This window comes from Tupaia chinensis, unplaced genomic scaffold (genome assembly GCF_000334495.1).
Source record: "Tupaia chinensis unplaced genomic scaffold, TupChi_1.0 Scaffold000047_1, whole genome shotgun sequence".
NCBI lineage: Eukaryota > Metazoa > Chordata > Mammalia > Scandentia > Tupaiidae > Tupaia > Tupaia belangeri.
The window spans coordinates 168,585-193,444 of NW_006159505.1; the positions used below are offsets into that span (position 1 = coordinate 168,585).

General features: G+C 38.3%; 3 protein-coding genes across 3 annotated transcripts; all 3 read left to right on the forward strand.

Annotated features, from left to right (window-relative positions):
- Positions 1-3,666: 3,666 nt before the first annotated feature.
- Positions 3,667-4,623, forward strand: LOC102472035 (olfactory receptor 51I2). Its single transcript, XM_006141111.1, has one exon. The coding sequence runs from the start codon at positions 3,667-3,669 to the stop codon at positions 4,621-4,623; it is 957 nt and encodes a 318-aa protein (XP_006141173.1).
- A 9,319-nt stretch (positions 4,624-13,942) lies between these two features.
- Positions 13,943-14,908, forward strand: LOC102472458 (olfactory receptor 51I2). Its single transcript, XM_006141112.1, has one exon. The coding sequence runs from the start codon at positions 13,943-13,945 to the stop codon at positions 14,906-14,908; it is 966 nt and encodes a 321-aa protein (XP_006141174.1).
- A 6,865-nt stretch (positions 14,909-21,773) lies between these two features.
- LOC102479629 (olfactory receptor 51I2-like) lies at positions 21,774-24,860 on the forward strand. The gene is made up of 2 exons (XM_006140897.1): positions 21,774-22,352; positions 23,801-24,860. The coding sequence occupies exon 2, from the start codon at positions 23,857-23,859 to the stop codon at positions 24,820-24,822; it is 966 nt and encodes a 321-aa protein (XP_006140959.1). The 5' UTR covers positions 21,774-22,352; positions 23,801-23,856; the 3' UTR covers positions 24,823-24,860.

The following is a 24,860-nucleotide window of genomic DNA, read 5'->3' on the forward strand; positions in this document are numbered from 1 at the left end:
GGAAACAGAATTCAGAAGCCAATGTTTGGAAAAGTAAGTGTTTACTTAAGATAGTTCTGCATTTTAAACCTTGGGGCCTCTTCATGGTTTCAAAGTAGTTCACAATTCAGAATAAAAAGAGGCATTTATTGTTGGAGAATCAAATCTTTAGATTAAAAGACACTACATCTTCCAAGATGGAAAAGAAGAAAAACGAAAAACCTCCCAGAAAACACATCTGCCCATGTTCATCTCTTCGTGTCATAGGACTCTTTATCTCCCATCTACTTCATCAGGTTACTCTATACATATTGCATACAAAAGAATAAAAATGTCACAATGTCCACAAGAAACAGATACAAACAGAAGGGTTGCTTGGACAACACAGGGGACAAGGAGAGAGTGGGAGAAATAGATACCACTACCCTGAGTTTCTGTCACTAGAGGGTGCTAGAAAGTGTTCTGTGTGACTCCAAATGGTCCAGGTGATATCAAACAGAAGCAGTACAGGAAAAGATTGAAGTAACAGTAATTATCATGCAGATGTAGTAGAATGGTTGTAATTCTCCAAGACCACAAAGAAGTAATTATTCTAGTCCTCCCTTCTCCTCCCCTGCTCTTCCCCTTCACAACTCATCCTCAAATAGCTCATTTGTCCTATATTTCTCCATTTTATCACAAATACCTCCACCACAACACATATTCCATTGCTCAGGGGGGAAAGAAAAAAAAAAAAAAAAGGCTCAGCAAATACCTTGATGTTTGGCCTGGGCATCCTTGGGGAGCAACAACTCACCAAGGCATTCAACCATGGTACAAACACAGTACTTCAGCTGAAGAGTCTTCTTGGGCTCCTTGAGAATGTGGAGAGGTGGGAAGGCTACAACAAGCAAGGTGAGTAATGGAAGCCTGGATATAATCTTTTCTACACCAAGGAGAAGGTTGAGGGCCTGCTCAGTGAGTCTGAGAAACTATCTCTGGCAGCTGCAGTCAGGAGCAAGAACAACTGAGCTGGGAGAGGAGCAGATGTCAGGAGCAGGAAGGGAAGTAGGAGGCCTGGACTTCCACAGATGGTAGGTCTAAGCCCCACACAAAGGAGAGAAAGTAAAAAGTCTGTTTTACTAAAGTAAAGATGTCTTACTTTGGATAACTTTCTAGAAACACAGACTGTGATCAAGCAGATTAGTAATCTTTGGTTTCTCTAAGCAGGGCAACAGTATAAAGGTGTCTTTTATTTAATTATTTATCTATTATACATGTAATCACTGTGTATCATTACAACATAACAAATGAATTTTCACATCATAAATACACTGCATATTGATCCAGTCAAAAATGTTACCATAAACATTATAATCAACAGATTTCTTTCTACTTTGGGTCCCTTAAATTAAGATCCCCTCTCAGGTAGCATCATGGATCTGAATGTTTACTTGGTATCTCAACTTTCACTATGAGATTTACTTTCACATTCTTCTGGATCAAGATCCTTTAGTTAGAGAAAGGACTTGGCTTTGGAATAAAGGCAAAAGAATAATAATAAATTTATGTTTTGTTACCAGGCAACCTGAATTTTGGAAACAGTCACAGGTTAACGGAATTCTGAATGTTAAAATGGAACTGATTTAAAGGTCATCCATGTGTTTTCTATTTCCTCTGGGGAGAGTCGTAATTTTCAAATTACTTTGACCCGTTAGTGTCCTGGAGATAATAATAAAAGAGCAAACCTAGCCCAATTGTCAGGATTAAGAGACTTAACATAATACTCTCTGACATCCTGAGTACTAGGAGACAGAGCATTGCAACTCAACTACTAAAATGGGCATTTTAGTAAAAGAATGAGAGCAAGAATGAAAATGATTATTTTACCATCCAGAATCATTTTCCAATGTTAGGTCCTCCATTATATTATAATAGTTACGATACATGAAGATAAATGGAAAGATGATTATCTGGACATGATGGACAAGATCATTTGATTACATAAGAGCTACTAATTATTTCTGGCAACCTGTCTAAGAAAGTGTCCCATAAATGTATACTTTCACTTCTCAGCATCTTACAATACTCAGCTCTACTTAGTATTTGAATCTTATACCAGATATAAAACAATAGACCAGGCAAATACAAAAAAAAAGAAAAAGAAAAAGAAAGGCAAGTTCTAAAATAAGGAATAAAAATTTCAAGTTTGAAATCTTGCATAAAAGATCTAGTGCACAATGAAAGCACTAGAACTAAGGCATGACTTTTAGGAAATGAAAACTCTCAGATTCCTGAAAATTTACTAGAAAGCACAAAATTTGCCTGGTAATCTGATTTAAATGACCAATGACAAAGAGAATGCTTCTTGTATTAATTCTATGGAAACCCAACTAATGCTGACAAAAAGCAACCATTCATTTTAATAACCTGAGGAAACCATTCTTCACTGTACACAAACTAAGTGTATATTATGAACATGGTCATGTAGAGGATGCTTTAAGAAGGGCAGGGGTAGATGGTAAATGGATTATAAAAATTAAACACTTGGAACAGCAGATAGTGTGATAGTTAAGGTGCTGAACTCCCACATGAGCAATGGTGGTTCAAGTCCTAGATCTGGCAGCTTAAAAATCACAGTAGGTACGGGACCAGCAGATGGCGTAATGGCTATGTTGCTGGAGTCTCATGTAGTAGACCATGGTTTGAATCCCGGACCCAGTGGCTTAAACTCACATCGGGCACTATGTGCATGTGCATGTGCATGCGTGCCCAAGATCCCAAGAGGAGAAGGGAGGAGAAAGGATTGCAGCATGGCCATCCCCCTGGGGGGTGAGTTCTCACTTTCTGTCTCTCTGTCTCTCTGTCTTTCTGACAAGCACACATGCCCCGTAACAAAAACCTCTCCAAAAAAAAAAATTGTATTTAAGCAGTCTTCAGTTCATTCACTTGTTCATTAGTTAATGAACAATCTCTGCAACAACACAAAGACAACAACAACAACAAAAAAAAAAGCAAGAAGCAAAACAAAGCAAAAAAAGTGTAAAGGTATTTTAAAATAATCAAAATCAGAAAAATTAAATTGAATGAAATTTCTGGAAAAAAAAAAGTGACTTGGATTAGTAAAAAATGAATCAGGGACCAGCCAGTGGCATAATGGTTAAGGCAACTAGGTCCCACATCGCCCACTGTGCAGTTCAAATCCTGGACCAGGCAGCTTGAAAAGCATGATAGGCATGTGTGAGTGCAAGCCCAAAATCCAGAAAGGAGAATGGAAGAGAAAAAATTGGAGCATAGCCATCCTCTTTGAGGATGCTTTTCCATTTGTCTGTATTGGAGAAGTGCATGCACCCTACAGTAAATTAAAAAAAAAATTGTTCCATTAAGTGAATACACTATACAGTAGAGAGAAAACAGTATAGAATTTTTCATATAAAACCACTAAATTCTTAGTATACCTCAGTGATGTAAGTTCTTATAGTTAGGGAAAAGTAAAACTATCCCTTATAAGCTGTATGAATTTTAACAAAATATTAGTTAATATATGCTGGAAGAGTTTAGAATAAGGACTGAGAAATAAAGAACAATTAGTGAAAAGCTACATAGTGTAACTAAATATCTACCGAATGTCAGCTTTCCTGAAGTATATTTCTGTCTTCCCAAAGAGAAAAGGTAACCTATCCCTGGAGCCCTCACTTCCTTCAGAGCATGCTCCCTCCCCAGGCCTACATCAACATCTCCTTCTTCCAACCAACTGCTTTCCTCATGACTGGCATCCCGGGACTCGAGGCTGCTCATGGCTGGATCTCCATCCCCTTCTCCTCCATGTACACTGTGGCCCTCACTGGAAACTGCCTGATTCTCCTGGCTGTCAGAAGGACCCACAACCTTCACCAACCCATGTACTACTTCCTGTCCATGCTGGCCCTCACTGATGTGGGCCTCACCTTGTCCACTCTGCCCACCACCTTGGGTGTTCTCTGGTTTGATCATCAGCTCATCAGCTTCAATGCCTGCCTGGTCCAGATGTTCTTCCTGCACACCTTCTCAGTAGTGGAGTCCTCGGTGCTCCTGGCCATGTCATTTGACCGCTTTTTGGCCATTTCCAACCCACTGCGCTATGCAGCCATCCTCACAAATGATGTCATCATCAGGATTGGGCTGGCCATTGTGACTCGAGCCACTGTGTCCCTCTTCCCTGTGCCTTTCTTGCTGAAAAGGCTTAACTTTTGCCCAGACAAGATCCTCTTGTCCCACACTTTCTGTTTTCACGCTGATGTAATGTGGCTAGCTTGTGATGACATCACCATAAATATCCTCTATGGGCTCTATGTGTTACTGTCCACAGTGAGCATAGACTCCCTGGCCATCGTCCTCTCCTATACCCTCATCCTGCACACAGTCCTGGGCTTGGCCTCTCCCAGAGAACGTGTTCGGGCCCTCAACACCTGTGTTTCCCATATCCTAGCTGTGTTTGTCTTCTTCATCCCAGTCATTACCATGTCTATAATCCACCGTTTTGGAAGGCACTTGCCTCCCATTGTACATGCCCTTGTTGCCTATGTGTACCTGGTAGTGCCACCTGTGCTGAATCCTATCATCTACAGTGTCAAATCCAAGCCCATCAGGGAGGCCATGCTCAGGGCACTGAGGAAGACAGTCTAGGACTGATCAGATGCAGGGTATCTGCAGGATGTGAGGCCTGAAAAAGAGGTTTGTAAACAAACATAAAATACAACTCCCGAGAAAGTCAAGTTCTACCTATAGCTAAGTTATGGATTTTGGAAACAGAGGTGTTAGACCATCAAAAAATTTGTTTTCATTTTTATTTACTTATTATCTCACATATTTTACATTATTTACCAGTTGCTACCTCTTGTTTTCAGATCTTACTCTAATAATTGGGAACATTAAAATGATTTAATACCTTGTGTTCAAAACTCACATTAGAGTATATATACAAAAATACACAAATATGGAAATATTTAGTACAGTTTAGAAAGTTTTTTGTTAACCTGTGCACATAGTGCATGATAAACAGAAAAAAAAGTTATTTAACTATCTGTACATTAGATCTATCAATATTTAACTACAAATAATTATAGCACTAAGCTTTTAACAGTGTGAAAATCATATTTGTAAAGTGATATATATCAAAATACTAATATATAGTAAATACCATAAAGATTTTGGACTTTTTATTGCATTTATTGTTTATTCATTCATTTGGACAAATATATCTTTGTGCCCATTTAAGGTTTTGAGGCCTCATAAATAAATAAAAAGCCTTTTTTCTCCCATTTGGACTTTCATACTCTATTGATGACAGGAAAAGAGTAGATAAGCAAGTACAATAACAAGTAACAAGTTACTGATTCAGAGTAAAGATGGGGGATAAGTAGAGAAAATAAAAAACAGGAGGAACACAGAGCTCAGGAGTGTTCTGGAGACTCTATCTGAGCTCTGAAAGAGGAATTAGGGAACATGCAATGTTACAGGAAAGTAAAGACACAGTAACGGGAGGGAACACGGCAACATGTGTAATGAGTGCACTGATTGTATGGGAGAAAGAGTAGTTAAGTGGGACACGAGAGAGTGAAGTGGCAGAGAACAAGGCTGCAGAAGAAGGCAGGGAACACACATCAGAACCTGCCTGAATACATGCTAGGGGAGTTGGCTGTGTCTTGAATATGAGCATCCATGGACCGTGTTCCAACCTCTAGGACAAATGGATTGTGAAGGAATCTTTGTACTTCACACAGCACTTCCTTTGACTTTATATTCTCCTGTGGATGTATGAGCAACCACTCCCTTAACAGAGAGGTTTTCCTTATATGTGTTCACTTTGTGGGAAGCTCTCCTACAAAGTCTTGATGGAGATTCCACAAGACACATCCTGTCTAACACAAAGACTCATCGCTGTGTTCCTCCAAGTTGTAGGGCCTGCTAAATCTGCTTAGAGTTGAGATAAAGCCTGCTTCAGAGCCCTCTCTTACTCTGGGCCCTGTTTAATATTTAGACTGCTAGCTAACATGGTTAATGGATCAAAGGATCACTGCGAAGTATACTGTGTCCTGTCTCTAAAATAAAAAGAAAGCTAATAGATACTGATTCCCTTTCTTGATGGGAGGAGGTACAAGGTAAAATATCTGTCTTTACTTTGCAAATTGTGTCCTGACAGCAATAAGACCAATGAACTTTTAAGAACATCTGTCTACTGAGGTATTCAGAATCCTGCTACATCCCAGGTTTCAAGATTTTGGTCAGCAAACTCAATTTAATCCTCAAACATGTTTTTTTTAGTTGTCTTAAATATCTTTCAGTGAATTGCATTTTTATTTCTATTATGTAACCAAGACTTCTTTTCTCAGAACCTATGATGTCTTCAATCCCATTAGTGTGACTCCAGGGTTGGCCATTTCTCCCTACTTCTACTCAATATAGAGATACTCTGTCTAAAAACTAAGTGGACAGCTTTATGAATATGGACAGAAATAAAGAAAATCTGCCTGATGTGGGAGTGACTGAAAACTCATTCTCAGAATATAAAACAGAAGGAATTATTTAAAGTTCAAGTATTCCATTTACCACTTGCCATTTAGATTAGAGCAGTGCCAATAGACGCAGCAACACACGTCATGCTTAAGAAAGTATATTATTGAAAGCATGTCTTAAAAACCCTGGGCTAGATAACTAAAGAGTTTCTGTATTCCTGAGTATTTAGGTTGCTCTTCTCACTAATCCCCCTGAGCTTTACTTTCTTCTCAGTACTCTCCCCAGACTGCTTACTTCTCATTGAATGTTTCCATCCTCAGGGGGGTAGCTGAAAGAGGATCAATTTCTCTGTATCCTTGGAGATGGGCTGCATTTCCCTGCACTGGCATAAAAGAATAGAATATTAGCTATAAGAGATCCCTAGGTTTCTATAGGATTTGGTACAACAGAGCACACTGGGTCAGCAGCCAAGGTAAGTAACCAGAGCCCAGACAAAAATCTTTCTCTATTTCCAGAATGCTGAAGGGTTCCTTTGTCACTCCCTCCTTTACTTTCCCAAGAGTCAAAATATAATTATAATGATAACCGAAGGCGTAAGTAGAGAGAAGTAAGGAGATCTGATGGTGATATTTCCAGTTGTGGCTCCCAAACCTACATGAAAAAACAGAGACCAATAAGTCTATCATTCTATTTATTCCATGGATAAAGTAGACCAAGGAAGGGATCAGTAGCCCAGATTCTGTGTCAAAGTAAGATGCCTACATTGGTGATCCAAAATGGTCATGGTTATGTGGTTAAAGGTCCTTTGGGGATGGAATTCCAGAAACAATACATAAACATTTATAATTGAAAACAGATAGCATGGTCCACAGATTTCTTAAGTGAATATTTCTTTATTCTTCATCGTGACTGAACTCCTATATTGTACTGTGTAGTAGTTAGGGTTCTCCAGAGGGAAAAAAATCAATGGACTCTGTGTGTGTGTGTGTGTCTACTTGTAGATAAAGACAGGAGAAAACAGATAGAGTTTTATTTTAAAAGAATGGCTTCTGTAATTGTTGGAACGGAGCTGTCTATAATCTGAAGGCAGGCTGGCAGCCTGGAGTCTCAGGGAACAGTTGATGTTAGAGTCTGAAGGTAATTGGAGCAGAATTCCTTCGTTTCTTGTAAGGACTTCTGCTGCTTAGATGATGCCCGCTTATGTTGTAGAGCGGAATAGCCTTCATTGAAAGTCCACTGTAGTAAATATTAATCATATATAAGCAAAAACCTTCATACTCATATGTACACTGACATTTGACCAAAATTTGGGGACCCTGGCTTAGCCAGGTTGATACATATAATGCATCTTCCTATGTAGCAAATTCTGTTCAGCAGAGCTTTGTCAATGTGAATACATCTTACTGTTTTGGAAAGATCAAAGTAGTTGAGACAACAGATACAAAAGGGATAGGCAAGACACTTGTGGGACACAGATAAGGTTTATTATCTGTTGATGAGGATGTATATGGTTGTCTCAACTCGGCTGGACTGAGGTGTATATCATGCTGGGTAAAGTCTCTTCACAATATAAATGGTGTATAGCTATTTAATGTATGAGGAAAAATTTAAAATGAAAACAATAAGATTTGAAACTAAACTTAAAAACCTAAAGAAAAATTTAGGTTTTAATTTGTAACTCTAATGAAAATATGTTTATTTCAGAAACAAGAAAAAATAAGAAATCCTTCTCTATAGGGTCATCAGGAAAATCATGGTGCATTTTTCTATGTTTTTCTATTAAAAAATGTGTCATGATTGCTCCCACCCAATAAATAAGTGAACAGGATTATTTGATGTGAATCAATTAACAGAAGAAAAGTCAAAATGCTTGTGCTTGGTGGGGATGAAACAAAAAGTGAGAGCAAGAAAATCTTTTTTCTTTTTAATGTTGATTTACTATTATTATTATTTTTTAATTTGCTATAGGGCACATGCACACAAAGAGAGAGAGAGAAGTGAGAAAGCAAGCCACTGGATCTGAAACTCGAATAGTGATTGTCCATGTGAGAGTCCAGCACTTTAACCACCACGCCACCTGCTGGCCCTGAGAGCAAGATAATCTAATAGGTTGGAGATTCAGAGAGATAAAAGCAGACCAAAGTGAAAAAGTCAAAAGTAAATGAGAACTATACTTCAAAAACACTGGATTTTGCAATCATAGGATGCAAGACACCAGAGGAAGAAAGCATAGTCCAGATCTTGATTTTGCAAAGGAGAAATTGAGGACCATGAGGATAAAATGAGCCAGACATTAAGTACAATATGTGGCAAACCGTTTATTTCAAGGAACAGAAATTTGTTGTCGAAACCAAGATTAAATTGTTGTAACATGTCTTCTGAATCAATATTTGATTTCTCCACCCCTAAATGCCTTCATATGTATCAGTGCAGAAACATCTACCTCACAAATGTGTTTCAGGGGTGAGGATAATATATTAAAGGTACTTCCGTTGTACATAGCAAATGGAAGTTACTAGCAGGATTGTTGAATTCATCGTTCTTCAAATCCAAACGGAATCCCTAATATGTGTCCCATTTGCCCAGCATCATAAATGACAGGTTGACAAAGATGACCCCAAACCTATCCTCTAACTCTCTGCATCAAGTGGAAATGCATTGTCCTGCTTCAGGCTCTGTGTTAGTGTTACTGTGGATCTAAGGGCAAACCCAATGGTCTCTTTAACTGAGGCTGTCTTGGGTGTTCTAGTACTAGAACCTTGTAAAAAAATTTTCAAGTGTCAGTAGCAAACTACAGCTATGTATTGATGGAGGGACACATGAAATGATTATGTAGTTCAGGGAAGTACAATTTGAGGGGTACTTAGGAAGATTAAAGTGGTTGAGACAACTGAAGAACTCTATAGGTGGAATAGCAGGAGAGAGGGTGCTGTAAGATGAGGGCAAAGATGTCAGCCAAGCAGTTGCTCAGGATTACAAAAAAAAAAAGAAGAAGAAGAAGAAAAAGAAGAAGAGAAGACACGATAAGACTATGAGCAATGTACTTAGCGACTGAACAAGGAGAGGGAGAGCATTGATGTAAGGTCCAGTAGACAGATAAAATGAATTGATGAGGAGACATTCATCTGCCTTAAACTTATGTAGTTCCTGTGATGACAAGGTTGTGTGGGCACATTTGTCTCCAGGCGTCCCCATCAGATTTCTTATATTAGGGCATAGAGAGATTCCTCCTTGTCATGATCAGGACCCACTGTTAAGAAACTTAACCAAACCCTTCTTGAAAATGTCTTCTATGTTCTGTCATCTGTAAGTAAAAGAAAAAAAAATGTGTCAAATTGACCCACGTGTGCAATGTGTGATGGCCTAGGATAGTGCCCCATTCACCTTCTTCATCCAAACTGGACTGTTCCTAATAGCTGAAGCCTAGGAGGCCACAGCTCATCTTTTACTTCCTTTTCTCTTATTCCATAATTTATTTATTGAAACAAACAAATGTTTATTTAGAATTTACTGTGATGCAGACACTCCACAATACAAGCATTACATGTTAGCAAAAATAATAATGATCATAATAAATAATATGGTTGCTACATTTGTGAGTCCTACAATCCAATGAAAGATACATAACAACATTCAAAAAAAAAACTATCATAAAATTTTCAAAACTGTGACTAGTACAAAGGTAATTAAAAATGTGTGGTGTAGTAATTGTGGATGGAGTATGTGGGAGTCATTCTGAAAGATTCTCAGGAACATGATACTTAATAACTGATACAAGGATTATAAAAAGGAAAATCCAGCCAATTTAATTTGATGGATTTTAATCTTAACTCTGAGCAAATCTTAGCAGGATTTGATCGGGCAGTTTTCCCAGACCAACTTCTGAGCAACTCCGAGTAATCTCATGATCAACACAGTATATTAAAGTTTGGAAAGGGAAAGTGACATACAAAAATGAAAGTGAAGGAATGAGGTAGAAAAACAATTTGGGTTGGTTACAGCCTGCCATTTTTTGTGTTAACATAGTTCAACAGGTAGAATACCTGTGTTCATCTGGAGGCTAGCTGGTATGATTGGCTGTAACCTAGGAACCAAGGGAAAAAAAATTAAGCCTTGTCTAAATGAGGTTACCGTTTGCTTATGGAAAACAAACAGGAGTACAGAGGCTTCTTCCATATTCTTTAACAGCATCAACCTTAAGGTATAATGAATATTTGCAAAATAGGTAAAATTTAGTCGTATTATAAAATGTTAGGCCAATTCTGTGTCTAAGAGAAGACAGCCAAAAAATAAATTTATGAGTTCTATGATAAAATTAAATAATCTGCATGGATATATTATCATAATACCAGAACTATAACATCATAGGGAATCAGTGAAGTTTTCCATTTTTCAAAAAAAAAAAATATCAGTGTGGTTTATTTATAAGTATGAATATGAGTGACTGACCCAGTGGAAGGCAAGCATGTCTTTCTCAGTTTATTCAGATACTGTGGTTCCTTTTATTTGATTTTGAGAGCAAGAGACAATTAGCAAAGAGTTTTTCCATTTTTCTGGACCAAAAAGATGGGACATCTGGAAGTGGGGGATTATAGATTATAGATTATAGGTGGGTCCTACCATTTTTAGGTTGGTGATTGGAAAGGAAGATCCCTGTTCAGGAAGAGATCAGCAAAAGAATGTACTTTAACAAAGATGAAGAGGCTTAGTAGACATTGCAAAGATACTATGCCAGGGACAGGATGTATGAAGGGTCTTTTTTAACAAGGACTCTGTTAATGTTTGGGGAGTGACTTCCCCCAGATCCTCTGGAAATGATTTTGAAAGTAGGAAAAAGCAGTGAGACTTTGCTCCTCAGTTCCCCCTATTGGTCAAATATCATTCCTCCAAATGCATGTGTAGCCTATAAAATTGATAAGTCCTAGGGCGCTAGGAAAGCTCATTCCTAGAACTGGTCCATTTGTTAATGAGAAGTCCACAGCACTAGGAAGGCTCATTCCTACAAGTCAATTCCATGGCGCTAGGACAGCTCATTCTTGGTAGTTCATCAGTCATTCATTCTGACAGTCAGTAGAGTCCGGAAGGAAAGACATGTCTGACTGACTCATTAGCCATTTATCTCTGGGCAAAGGAAGGAATCAGACTTCAAGGTTCAGTTGGAAAAAAAAAAATCCTGGATTAGATTTATGTTATGTGCTATCATATTCTAAGTTTTTTATTATGTTTTTAATTTATTTATTTACATTCATTCATTATAGAATACAAAATGAGATTTTTCATCCATTATATACTGTATATTGGCTCAATCAAGGATATTACCACATGTGTTATCATCAACAAATAATTTTCCATTTCTTGTCTCTTATGTATTTTGTTTTTTTATTTTTCCCCTTGATTCCCTACCTCTCACTCTCTGCCATTTCTCACTCTCCTTCCACATTGTTTCTAATATCTACAGTTGCTTTCCATGCCTTTTTTTCATATTTTGATTTACAAAAGTTCTCAATTAGTCTAAATACTTTCAATAGGAAGTGCAGCAGATATATACATATCTATGAACACATGTCTGACTTTAGTCATAAAGCTCAGTGAGTAGAATGAACATACTTCAAAGTAGCACTCATTTGAGGCTATATAGCTTACTTTAGTCAGAGGCATTCTGCAATCTCTCTACAGTTCTGTTTTCTCCCTTTGTGCACCTGATTGCATGGGAATTGAGGATTAGTCTGACCTAGATCTTGGAGTCAGGAGGATAAAGTCTGGGCAGAAAATCTTCAGTTTTTCCTAGTCCCTGAAAGGAGCCAGTCAGAGCTCAAATGTAGATGACTTGTGCTTGACTTTCCTACTAGATCTTTGGGTCAGGAGAGTGAATTGTGGGAGGAAAATCCTCAGTTGTCCTAGTCCCTGAAAGGGGCTGCTCAGAACTCAAATGTAGATAACTTGATATTGGTCTTTATACTAGATCTTGGGGTCAGGAGGATGAAGTCTGGGCAGAAAATCTTCAGTTGTCCTAATTCCTGAAAGAAGATACTCCAAACTCAAATGAAGATGCCTGGTCATTGGCCTTTCTAGATTTTGGGGTCAGAAGGGTGATTATGTTCTTTTAAGATATGTTTGCTCTCTAGCTGTGGTTTCAAAACACATTTCCAAATGCCAAGTCCACAGAGAATTTTCTGATAGTAAATGCTTTATTCTGAAGTCCCCGTTCAGGTGTCACTTACTGCTCATCTGAAAGGTAAATTGAAGCAAAATGTTTTTAAACAATCTTATTTGGGCAAAAGGTTAAGGACTGTATTAGGATAAAGATATTAGTATAATTTTTAAGTATTCAAGTCTTTTAAAAAGGTATTCAAATTTCTCACATAATTAAAGAAAACAAAGCAAGAACTATAAATAGAGCAGAGCTTTCTTTTTAGAAAACATTTGTTTGTATGACTATGTTATTAGGCATGTTAGCATGGGAACACACCTCCTCCATGCCATCCCAGCTCTATTTGGTCAAGGTTCACACCAATGACTCCATTCTGATTTTTGAAAACATTTCAATTTCCCCAGTTGATCATGATCTTTCTCTGTGTCTTCATTCAATCATCTTATGGTTACTTTGATTGTCCCTTGATGCCAGAATGGACCTGTCCTGTTATTATCTTCCAGCAAGGGGAAATGATTGGTTAGGAGTCTGTGTCAAAATATAAGAAAAGAAAAAAGAAAGAAAGAAACTCTTTTGGCCATATTTGAGCAAGAGGGGAAGATTGGAATGAGTGGCTCTCAGGCCAAGTCTAACTGAAGTCTATTGATCTTAAAACTCAGGAGCCTGTATTTAAAAGTTTTTAGTCTTTTTCTTTGGGAAGCAATTTTTAGAAATGTGAATGGCAAAAGCAGTTCATTACAGTAATGAAGTATTGGGTTATCTAGTGTCATGACACCATTTGCATAGAAAAAAATGTCATAACTTCTCTAACAACCCAATAAATAACAAAACAATTTAGCTATTTATATTGTACACAGCATTTTAAGATAACAACCAGAATTATACTGATAACATCATATCAGGACTATAAACTTTCATAAAATTTATAATTGTGATTACATTGATAACAATAACGTATTTATGAAAAAATAACCAAGAAGACTTATGAAATTGGTAGGCACTGCTTCTCATATCAATTGAAGTCTATACAAAATAAGGAAAATAGTCTTTGAGGTTTTCTAAGGTCCCAACTAGAAAACCCAAGGTAAAAAAATATTTAATTTAGAATTTGATCTTGGAGAATCATGTTAAAGATGTCAGAAAACTTATCAGTGAGGTTTTAACAAGAGTCATTATTCTATTTACACACATACCAGTAAATAATAAAACTAACTTATAAACTTAAATTTTAGGCTTTTCATTATGTTAGATCTCTATATTTTTATCATCTAGATCTTCTTAGTGTACCCACAGATTATAGAACCACAATCCACTGGAGCTCACAGCTGACTTTCAAGGATGCTACTTCCTCACTCCTACATCAACATCTCCTTCTTCCAGCCACCTGCTTTCCTCCTGATTGGCATCCCAGGGCTCGAGGCTGCTCATGGCTGGATCTCCATCCCCTTCTCCTCCATGTACACTGTGGCCCTCACTGGAAACTGCCTGATCCTCCTGGCTATCAGAAAGACCGCTATCTTGCACCAACCCATGTACTACTTCCTGTCCATGCTGGCCCTCACTGATATGGGTCTTACCTTGTCCACTCTGCCCACCACACTAGGTGTTCTTTGGTTTGACCATAGGCTCATTGACTTCAATGCTTGCCTAGTCCAGATGTTCTTCCTGCACACCTTCTCAGTAGTGGAGTCCTCGGTGCTCCTGGCCATGTCATTTGACCGCTTTTTGGCCATTTCCAACCCACTGCGCTATGCAGCCATCCTCACAAATAATGTCATCATCAGGATTGGGCTAGCCATTGTGACTCGAGCCACTGTGTCCCTCTTCCCTGTGCCATTCTTGCTGAAAAGACTGAACTTTTGCCCAGACAAGACCCTCTTATCCCACTCCTTCTGTTTTCACCCTGATGTGATGAGACGAGCCTGTGATGACATCACTATAAACATTCTCTATGGGCTCTATGTTGTAGCATCCACAGCAAGCATAGACTCCCTGCTCATCGCTCTGTCCTATGCTCTTATCCTGCGCACAGTCTTGGGCCTGGCCTCCCCCAGAGAACGTGTCCGGGCTCTCAATACCTGTGTGTCTCATATCTTACGTGTACTGGTTTTCTACATCCCAGTCATAGGTGTGTCCATCATCCACCGTTTTGGGAAGCACCTGTCCCCCATTGTACATGCTCTGGTAGCCTATGTGTACTTGTTGGTTCCACCTGTGCTCAACCCCATCATCTACAGTGTCAAATCCAAGCCCATTAGGGAGGCCATGCTCAAGATATTGAGAAAAAAGGGGCAAGGCTCATGAACTCAAAAAGAATGATAAGACATGGGGGAAAACATAGCCAAACACTCCTGTCTTATACTCAGAAAGTCCTTCTTCTGAGCTTTGACCTGGACGCTGTCAAGAATATGACAAACAGAAGCCATGCAATGGCACTGTGGTAATGCAACTAGACTCACTTGAGAAAGGTCCTGGGTTCACATCTTGGCACTTCGTCAAGCACAACAGATTAACTGTGTTCCTGTGAAAATGCAGCTGAGACTGGATGTGACAAACCCATTGTGGGTACCTCTTTCTCTTTCTGACTGTCTTTGTTTTTCTCTCTCACTCTGTTCCTCCAATCTTATCAATAAACTTTTAAAAATATATTATAACAAGGAAAAAGTTACACTCAAGTTGCTTACTAAAAAACAGTCTTGATTCTTCCAAGTGCTCACTAACTTCAAATATTTTCTTCGGTATTTTCTTATAAAATAAATCCATACTCATCAGAAGATAAATGTAAATAGATCCCAAATGGGGGTGCTTTCCATACATTGGAGGGCAGAATAGTGTTAATGCAGTTATAGCAAAGTGTAAATATGCTGTGGTTGTTATACACAAAGTGCTATAAGAGCTCAGAAGAGAATTTATTGGCCCTAAAATGAGAAAAGATTGAGACGAAGAGTGCTAAAGGGAACAGGAATATGCCAGTCAGACGGGTGTATATTTAATGAAAGGAAATTAATGCAAAAAATAATTTGTGAAAAATGAGCTTATGAAAAAAGAAGTAGTTGAACATGGTTCAGAATAATTTGTGTATCTATGAATTAGAGGGAGAAGTTCAAGAAATAAGTTAGAAATGATAGTGGAAATGTTTGTTGGGGCCTTTTAAATCTGATTGAAACTTTTGGCTTTCATCAAAGGATACAACATCATAAATGAAGAATACCTACTAAATGCTCAAATTCAAACTAGTCACAAGGACACAATGAAAAAAAAACAAAACAGAAAATAGGAAAGAATACACTCAAACGTGCACAACATGGCCTAGAATCTTTTTAAAAATGCGGAATAGTATTCCATGGAGTATATGTGCCCAAGTTATCAATGCATTCATCTCTTCGTGGACATTTGGGTTGATTCTCTGTCTTAGTAATCGTGAATAAAGCTGCAATGAATATAGATGTGCAAGTGCTTTTCTGACTGAGTGCTCTCCTGTCCTTTGGGTAGATACCAGTAGTAGAATTGCAGGATCATATGGTAGTTCCATCTGAAGGTCTTTGAGGAACCTCCAAATCGTTCTCCACAGTGGCTGGAATGTGGGACACAGATAAGGTTTATTATCTGTTGATGAGGATGTGTATGTTGGTCTCAACTGGGCTGGACTGAAGTGTATATCATGCTGGGTAAAGTCTTTTCACAATTTAAATTATGTATAGCGATTTAATCTATGAATAATAATAAAAAATGCATAAAAATAAAATAAATTTAAAAATGCAATGTTATCTCATTAAGGACAACAATTATATGTAAAACAGAAATGATAAAATAAAAATAAATAATTTCTAATATTGTGATATGATCCCAGAGAATTTGTTTAGGCCCTCAACACCTGTGTCTCCCATATCCTGGCTGTGATTGTCTTCTTCATCCCAGTCATTACCATGTCTATAATCTACTGTTTTGGAAGGCACTTGCTTCCCACTGTACATGCCCTTGTTGCCTACGTGTACCTGGTGATGCTGCCTGTGCTGAATCCCATCATCTACAGTGTCAAATCCAAGCCCATCAGGGAGGCCATGCTCAGGGTGCTGAGGAAGAAAGACTAGGACCAGTCAGATGCAGGATGTCTGCAGGGCTTGGGCCAGATAAATAGGTTTGTAAATGAAAATAAAACACAACTCCTGAGGAAGTCAAGTTATACCCATGGCTAAGGTACAGGTTTTTGGAAACAGAGGTGTTAGACTATCATTAAAATTGTTCATTTTTATTTACTTATCTCACATATTTTACATTATTTACCAATTGCCAACTCTTTTTTTCAAGTCCTATACTAATCATTGGGAACATTAAAATGATTTATAAATTGCCTTGTGTTCAAAACTCACATTTGAATGTATATACAAAAATACATAAATATGGAAATATTTGGTACAGTTTAGTAAGCTTCCTGTTAAAGTGTGTGCATAGTGATTGGTGAACAGAAAAAGTTATTTAACTGTATTCTTTAGATCTATCTAGAGTTAACTACAAATGATTATATTACTTAGCTTGTAACATTGTGAAAATCAGTATTTGTAAAGTAATATATATCAAAATATTAATATCTAGTAAACACTGTAAAGATTTTGTGCTTTTTTATTGCATTTATCATTTATTCATTATTTGAACAAAAGTATCTTTGTGACCATTTAAAGCTTTGAGACACCTCATAAAAACTAAAAAGCCTTTTTTTTTGGAGAGGGCATGTGCACTCATCAGACAGACAGGGAGAGACAGAGAGACAGAAAACGAAAAATCACTCCCCCAAGGGGGATGGCTACACCGCAATTCTTTCTCCTCCATTCTCCTCTCGGGATCTTGGGCACGCATGCATATGCGCCCGGCATGAGTTTTAAGCCACCGGGTTCGGGACACAAACCGCGGTCGACTACGTGGGAGTCCAGCAACATAGCCTTTACGTTAACTGCTGTTCCTGCCACTTTATTTTTTGATAATTGAGAGTTTCATAGTCCATTGCTTACAGGAAAAAAGTAGATAAGTAAGCACAGTAACAAATAACAAGTTACTGATACAGAGTAAAGATGGGAGGTGAGTAAGGAAAATAAAAAATAGAAGGAGCTCAGAGCTCAGGAGTATTCTAGAGGCTCTATCTGAGCTCTGAAAGAGGAATGAGGAAACATGCAATTTTACAAGAAAGTAAAGACACAGTAACGGCACCGTGTGTAATGAGTGCATTGATTGTATGGAAGAAAGAGTAGTTAAGTGGGACGAGAGAGAATGAAGTGGCAGAGAACAAGGCTGCAGAAGAAGGCAGGGATCACACATCAGAACCTGCCTGAATACATGCTAGGGGAGTTGGCTGTGTCTTGAATGTGAGTATCCACGGACCATGTTCTAACCTGTAGGACAAATCATGAAGGAATCCTTGTACCTCGCACAGCACTTCCTTTGACTTTATATTCTCCTGTGGATGTATGTGCAACCACTCCCTTATCAGAGAGGTTTTCCTTATATGTGTCCACTTTGTGAGAAGCTCTCCCACAGTCTTGGTGGAGATTCCACAAGACATGTCCTGTCTAACATAAAGACTCATCACCGTGTTCTTCCAGGTTGTAGGGCCTGCTAAATCTGCTTAGAGTTGAGATAAAGCCTGCTTCAGAGCCCTCTCTTACTCTGGGCCCTGTTTAATATTTAGACTGCTAGCTAACATGGTTAATGGATCAAAGGATCACTGCGAAGTATACTGTGTCCTGTCTCTAAAATAAAAAGAAAGCTAATAGATACTGATCTCCTTTCTTGATGGGAGGAGGTAAAAGGTACAATATTCTGTCCTTACTTTGCAAATGGTGTTTTGACAGCAATAAGACCAATGAACCACTAAGAACATCACTGACATTGCAGGCTACTGAATTGTGAGGACTGTCTAACATTGTGTGGGGGGAAAGGCTATTAAAATAATTGGGTTTAGGTTATTGATGGTGTAATATGAAATAAAATATTTATCTGTCTACGGAGCTATTCAGAATACTACTACATCCCAAGATTCAACACTTGGATCAGCAAACTTAATTTCATCCTCAGACATGTTATTTCCATGTCTTTAAAGATCTTTCAGTGAATTGCATTTTTATTTCTATTATGTAACCAAGACATTTCTCAGAACCTAGGATATCTTCAATCCCATTAGTGTGACTCCAGGGTTGGCCATTTCTCCCTACTTCTACTCAATATAGAGATACTCTTTCTAAAAATTAAGTGGACAACTTTATGAAGATGGACAGAAATAAAGAAAATCTGTCTGATAGGGGAGTGACTGAAAACTCATTCTCAGAATATAAAACAGAAGGAATTATTTAAAATTCAAGTATTCCATTTACCACTTGCCATTTAGATTAGAGCAGTGCCAATAGATGCAGCACCACACGTCATGCTTAAGAAAGTATATTATTGAAAGCATGTTTTAAAAACCCTGGGCTAGATAATTAAAGAGTTTCTGTATTCCTGAGTATTTAGGTTGTTCTTCTCACTAATCCCCCTGAGCTTTACTTTCTTCTCAGTACTCTCCCCAGACTGCTTACTTCTCATTGAATGTTTCCATCCTCAGGGGGTAGCTGAAAGAGGATCAATTTCTCTGTATCCTTGGAGATGGGCTGCATTTCCCTGCACTGGCATAAAAGAATAGAATATTAGCTATAAGAGATTCCTAGGTTTCTCTAGGATTTGGTACAACAGAGCACACTGGGTTAGCAGCCAAGGTGAGTCACCAGAGCCCAGACAAAAATCTTTCTATATTTACAGAATGCTGAAGGGCTCCTTTGTCACTCCTTCCTTTCTTTCCTTAGAGAAGAGTAAAATATAATAATAATGATAACCAAAGGCATAGGTAGCGAGAAGTAAGGAGACGTCATGGTGGTAATTTAGTTATAGGTCCCAAACCTACATGGAAAAAAAGAGAGAGAGAGAGAGACCAATAAGACTATTGTTCTATTTATTCCATGGATAAAGTAGACCAAGGAAGGGATCAGTAACCCAAACTCGGTGTCAAAGTAAGATGCCTACATTGGTGATCCAAAATGGTCATGGTTATGTGGTCAAAGGTCTTTTGGAGCTGGAATTCCAGAAACAATATACAAACATTTATAATTGACAACAGACAGCATGGTTCACTTATTTCTTAAGTGGATTTTTTTATTATTATTATTCATCACGAGTGAATTCTTGAATTGTACTGTGTAGTAGTTAGGATTCTCCAGAGGAAAAAATCAATGGACTCTGTGTGTGTATGTGTGTCTATTTGTAGATAAAGACAGAAAAAAGAGATTCATTTTAAAGGAGTGGCTTATGTAATGTTGGGACTGAGCTGTCTGTAGTCTGCAGGCAGGCTGGCATCCTGGAATCTCAGAGAACAGTTGATGTTGGAGTCTGAAGGTAATTGGAGCAGAATTCCTTCTTTTCTAGTAAGGACTTCAGCTGCTTAGATGATGCCCACTTATGTTTTAGAGTGGAATAGCCATTATTTAAAGTCTACTGAAGTAAATATTAATCATATATAGACCAAAACCTTCATAGTTGTATGTACACAGGTATTTGACCCAAAACTGGGGACCCTGGCTTAGCCAGGTTGACACATATAATAATGCATCATCCTATGTAGCAAATTCTATTCAGCAGAGCTTTGTCAATGTGAATACATCTTACTGTTTTGGAAAGATCAAAGTAGTTGAGACAACAGATACATCAGAAATTCCTCTCTATAGGGTCATCGGGAAAATCATGGTGTATTTTTCTGTTTTTCTTTTCTTTTTTTTGTACTATTTTATTTAACTTTATTTATATATCTACTTATTTTTTTCTTTTTATAAAATTTAATTTACATTTTATCACATCTTTACCATGTACATTTCTTTTTTCAACACACATACCATGCATGTCAGTCAAGACAAGGATATTACTATATACATTATCTTCATCAGGTAGCTTCTCATTTTTTTCAGTTAAGCATACTTTTACCCATTTTTTCTTTCCCTTTCCCCTCCATCCCTTCCATACTTAACTTTTTTTCTTTACATTTTATTGATTTACAAAAGACACTAAAGTATGGGCAAAGCTAGAATCTAGTGACAAATGCACTGCAATTTTCTTCTGAAACAATTATTTTTTCTCTGTGTGTCATGATTTTCTCAATGACCCAATAAATAAGTAAACAGCATTATTTGATGTGAATCAATCAACAGAAGGAAAGATGAAATGCTTGAAGTTGGTGGGGATGAAACAAAAAGTTGAGAGCATGAAGATCTTTTTATTTAATTTTTATTAATTATTATTATTAAATTTGTCATAAGGTGCATGCATTCAACAAAGAGAGATAGTGGGAAAGCAAGCCACCAGGTCTGAAACTCGAATCATGATTGGTCATGTGGGAGTCCAGCACCTTAACCATCATGCCACCTCCTGGATGGAGAGAGCAAATAAATCTTAATGGTAGGAGATTCAGAGAGATAAAAGTAGAGCAAAGTGAAGAGATGAGAAAGTAAATGAGAACTATATTTTTAAAACAATGGATTTTGCAATCATAGGATACAAGACTTCAGAGGACAGAAAACATAGTTCAAATCCCTGATTTTGCAAAGGAGAAATTGAGGACCATGAGGATAAAATGAGACAGACACTAAGTACAATATCTGGCAGTTTATTTCAAAGAACAGAAGTTTGTTGTCAAAACCAAGATTAAATTGTTGTAGCATGATTTCTGAATCAATATTTTATTTCTTCATTCCAAAATGCTTTCATATGTATCAATGCGGAAACATCTACCTCACAAACGTGTTTCAGAAGTGAGGATAATATATTAAATGTATTTCCATTGTACATAGCAAATGGAATTACCAGAAACAAGCAGGATTGTTGAATTCCTCATTCTTCAAATCCAAACGGAATCCATAATATGTGTCCCATATGCCCAGCATCATAAATGTTAGGCTGACAAAGATGATCCCAAAACCTCTCCTCTCACTCTCTGCATCAAGTGGAAATGCACTGCCCTGCTTCAGGTTCTGCATTAGTGTTACTGTGGATCTGAGGGCAAACTCAATGGTCTCTTTAACTAAGATTGTCTCAGGTATTCTAGTTCTAGAATCTTGCAAAAATGTGCATTCAAGTGTCAGCAGCTATGTATTGATGGAGGGACACATGAAATGACTGTGCAGTTCAGAGGAGTACAATTTGAGGGGTACTCAGGAAGATTAAAGTGGGTGAGACAACTGGAGAAGTCTATAGAGGGAAGAGGAGGTGAGACGGTGCTGTAAGATGAGGACAAAGATGCCAGCCAAGCAGTTGTTCGACATAAACATAAAAGAAATGATGAGAGTATGAGCAACGTACTTAGTGACCGAACAAGGAGAGGGAGAGCATAGACGTAAGGTCCACTAGACAGATGAAATGAATTGATGGGGAGACATTCATCTGCCTTAACCTTATGCAGTTCCTGTGATGACAAGGCTGTGAGGGCACCTTTGTCTCCAGGCATCCCCACCAGACTTCTTATAGCAGGGCACAGTGAGATCTAAATATTTGAGATTCCTCACTGACATGGTAAGGACCTATTGTTCACTAATCCCTTCTTGAAAATGTCTTCTGTCACCTATAAATACAAAACAACCTGTGTCAAATTCACCCATGTGCGCAATGTGTGATTGCCTGAGACAGGGTCTCATTCTCCTTCCTCATCCAAACCTGCCTGACCCAAACATCTGAAGCCTGGGAGGTAACAGCTCATCTTTTATTTTCTTTTCTTTTATGAGTTACAAATTTGACTGTTTATTCCATAATTTATTTATTGGAACAAACAAAAGTTTACTGATAATTTATTGTGATGCAGGCACTCCCCAATACAAGCATTACATATTAGCAAAAATTGTTAAATTAAAATTATTTTTAGACAACATGTACACATGTCACTATGTTATTAGGCATGTTAACATGAGAACACCCGTCCTCCATTGCCTTCCCAGCTTGATTTAGTCAGGGTTAATGCCAAAGACTCTCTTCTGATCTTTGAAAACATTTAAATTTCCCTCGTCGATCATGATCTTTCTCTCCATATCCACTCAATCATCTTATAGTAACTTTGATCAGATTATCTTACATCAAAGGGAAATGATTGCCTAAGAATCTGTGTCAAAAAAAGAAAAGAAAAAAAGCAACACTTTTGGCCAGATATGAACAATAGGAGAAACTTGGAGTGAGTGACTTTTGGTCCTACATAAGTATCATAAGTCAATTGATCTTAAAACTATCAGGAGCCTGGGACCAGCAGTTAGCATAATGGCTATGTTGCTGAACTCCCATGTTGTCGACCGCAGTATGAGTTCCAGACCCGGTGGCTAAAACACACCAGGCGTGTGTGCGTGCGTGCCCAAGATCCCAAGAGGAGAATGGAGGAGAAGGGATTGCGGCATGGCCATCCCCCTGGAGGACGATTTCTCACTTTCTGTGTCTCTGTCTCTCTGTCTTTCTGGCAAGCACATGTGCCCTATAGCAAAAACTTCTCAAAAAAAAAAAAAACTATCAGGAGCCTGTATTTAAAAGTTTTTAGTCTTTTTCTAAGGGGAACAATTTTTAGAAATGTAATGGCAAAAGCAGTTCATTATAATAATAAGATGATAAGTTGTCTTGAGTCATGATACATTTTGCATAGAAAAACATGTCATGACTTTCCCAACAACCCAATAAATAACAAAACAATTTAGCTATTTCTATTGTACACAGTATTTTAAAATAAAAATCAGAATTATACTGACAGCATCATGTCAGTACTATAAAATTTCATAAAATTTATAATTGTAAATACACTTATACCAACAACATATTTATGTAAATATAACCTTGAGGAAAGCTTAGTAAATCAGTTAGCACTGCTCCTCATATAAATTGTTATATTACATAAGTCTCTACAAAATATGAGAAATACTTTTGAGGTTTGCCAGGACTCAATTGGAAAACCTAAAAGTCAAATTTTAGGTAAAAAATGTTTTATTTAGAATTTGATCTTGATAAAACATGTCAAATATATCAGAAAACTTAGTGAGGTTTTGACAGCTGTCACTGTTCTATTTACACATACCAGTAAATGATAGAACTAACTTAAAAACCTAAATGTTAGACTTCTCATCATGTTAGAGCTCTCTTTTTCATCACCCTTGATCTACCTAGTGTGTTCACAGATTGAAGAACCACCACCCCCTGGACCTCGCAGCTGACTTCCAAGAATGCTCCTTCCCCGGTCCTACATAAACATCTCCTTCTTCCAGCCACCAGCTTTCCTCCTAATTGGCATCCCAGGGCTTGAGGCTGCTCATGGCTGGATCTCCATCCCCTTCTCCTCCATGTACGCTGTAGCCCTCACTGGAAACTGCTTGATCCTCCTGGCTATCACGAGAACTCCCAGCCTGCACCAGCCCATGTACTACTTCCTGTCCATGCTGGCCCTCACTGATGTGAGCCTCACCTTGTCCACACTGCCCACCACCCTGGCTGTGCTCTGGTTTGACCATCAGTCTATTGGCTTCAACACCTGCCTAGTCCAGATGTTCTTCCTGCACACCTTCTCTGTAGTGGAGTCCTCGGTGCTCCTGGCCATGTCATTTGACCGCTTTTTGGCCATTTCCAACCCACTGCGCTATGCAGCCATCCTCACAAATAATGTCATCATCAGGATTGGGATAGTCATTGTGACTCGAGCCACTGTGTCCATCTTCCCTGTGCCCTTCTTGCTAAAGCGACTGAACTTTTGTCCAAACAAGACCCTCTTATCCCACTCCTTCTGTTTTCACCCTGATGTGATGAGGCGAGCCTGTGATGACATCACCATAAACATTCTCTATGGGCTCTATGTTGTAGCATCCACAGCAAGCATAGACTCCCTGCTCATCGCTCTGTCCTATGCTCTTATCCTGCGCACAGTCTTGGGCCTGGCCTCCCCCAGAGAACGTGTCCGGGCTCTCAATACCTGTGTGTCTCATATCTTAGCTGTCCTGGTTTTCTACATCCCAGCAATAGGTATGTCCATCATCCACCGTTTTGGGAAGCACCTGTCCCCTATTGTACATGTCCTGGTAGCCTATGTGTACTTGTTGGTTCCACCTGTGCTCAACCCCATCATCTACAGTGTCAAATCCAAGCCCATTAGGGAGGCCATGCTCAAGGTATTGAGAAAAAAGGGGCAAGGCTCATGAACTCAAAAGGAACGATAAGACATGGGGCAAAAACATGG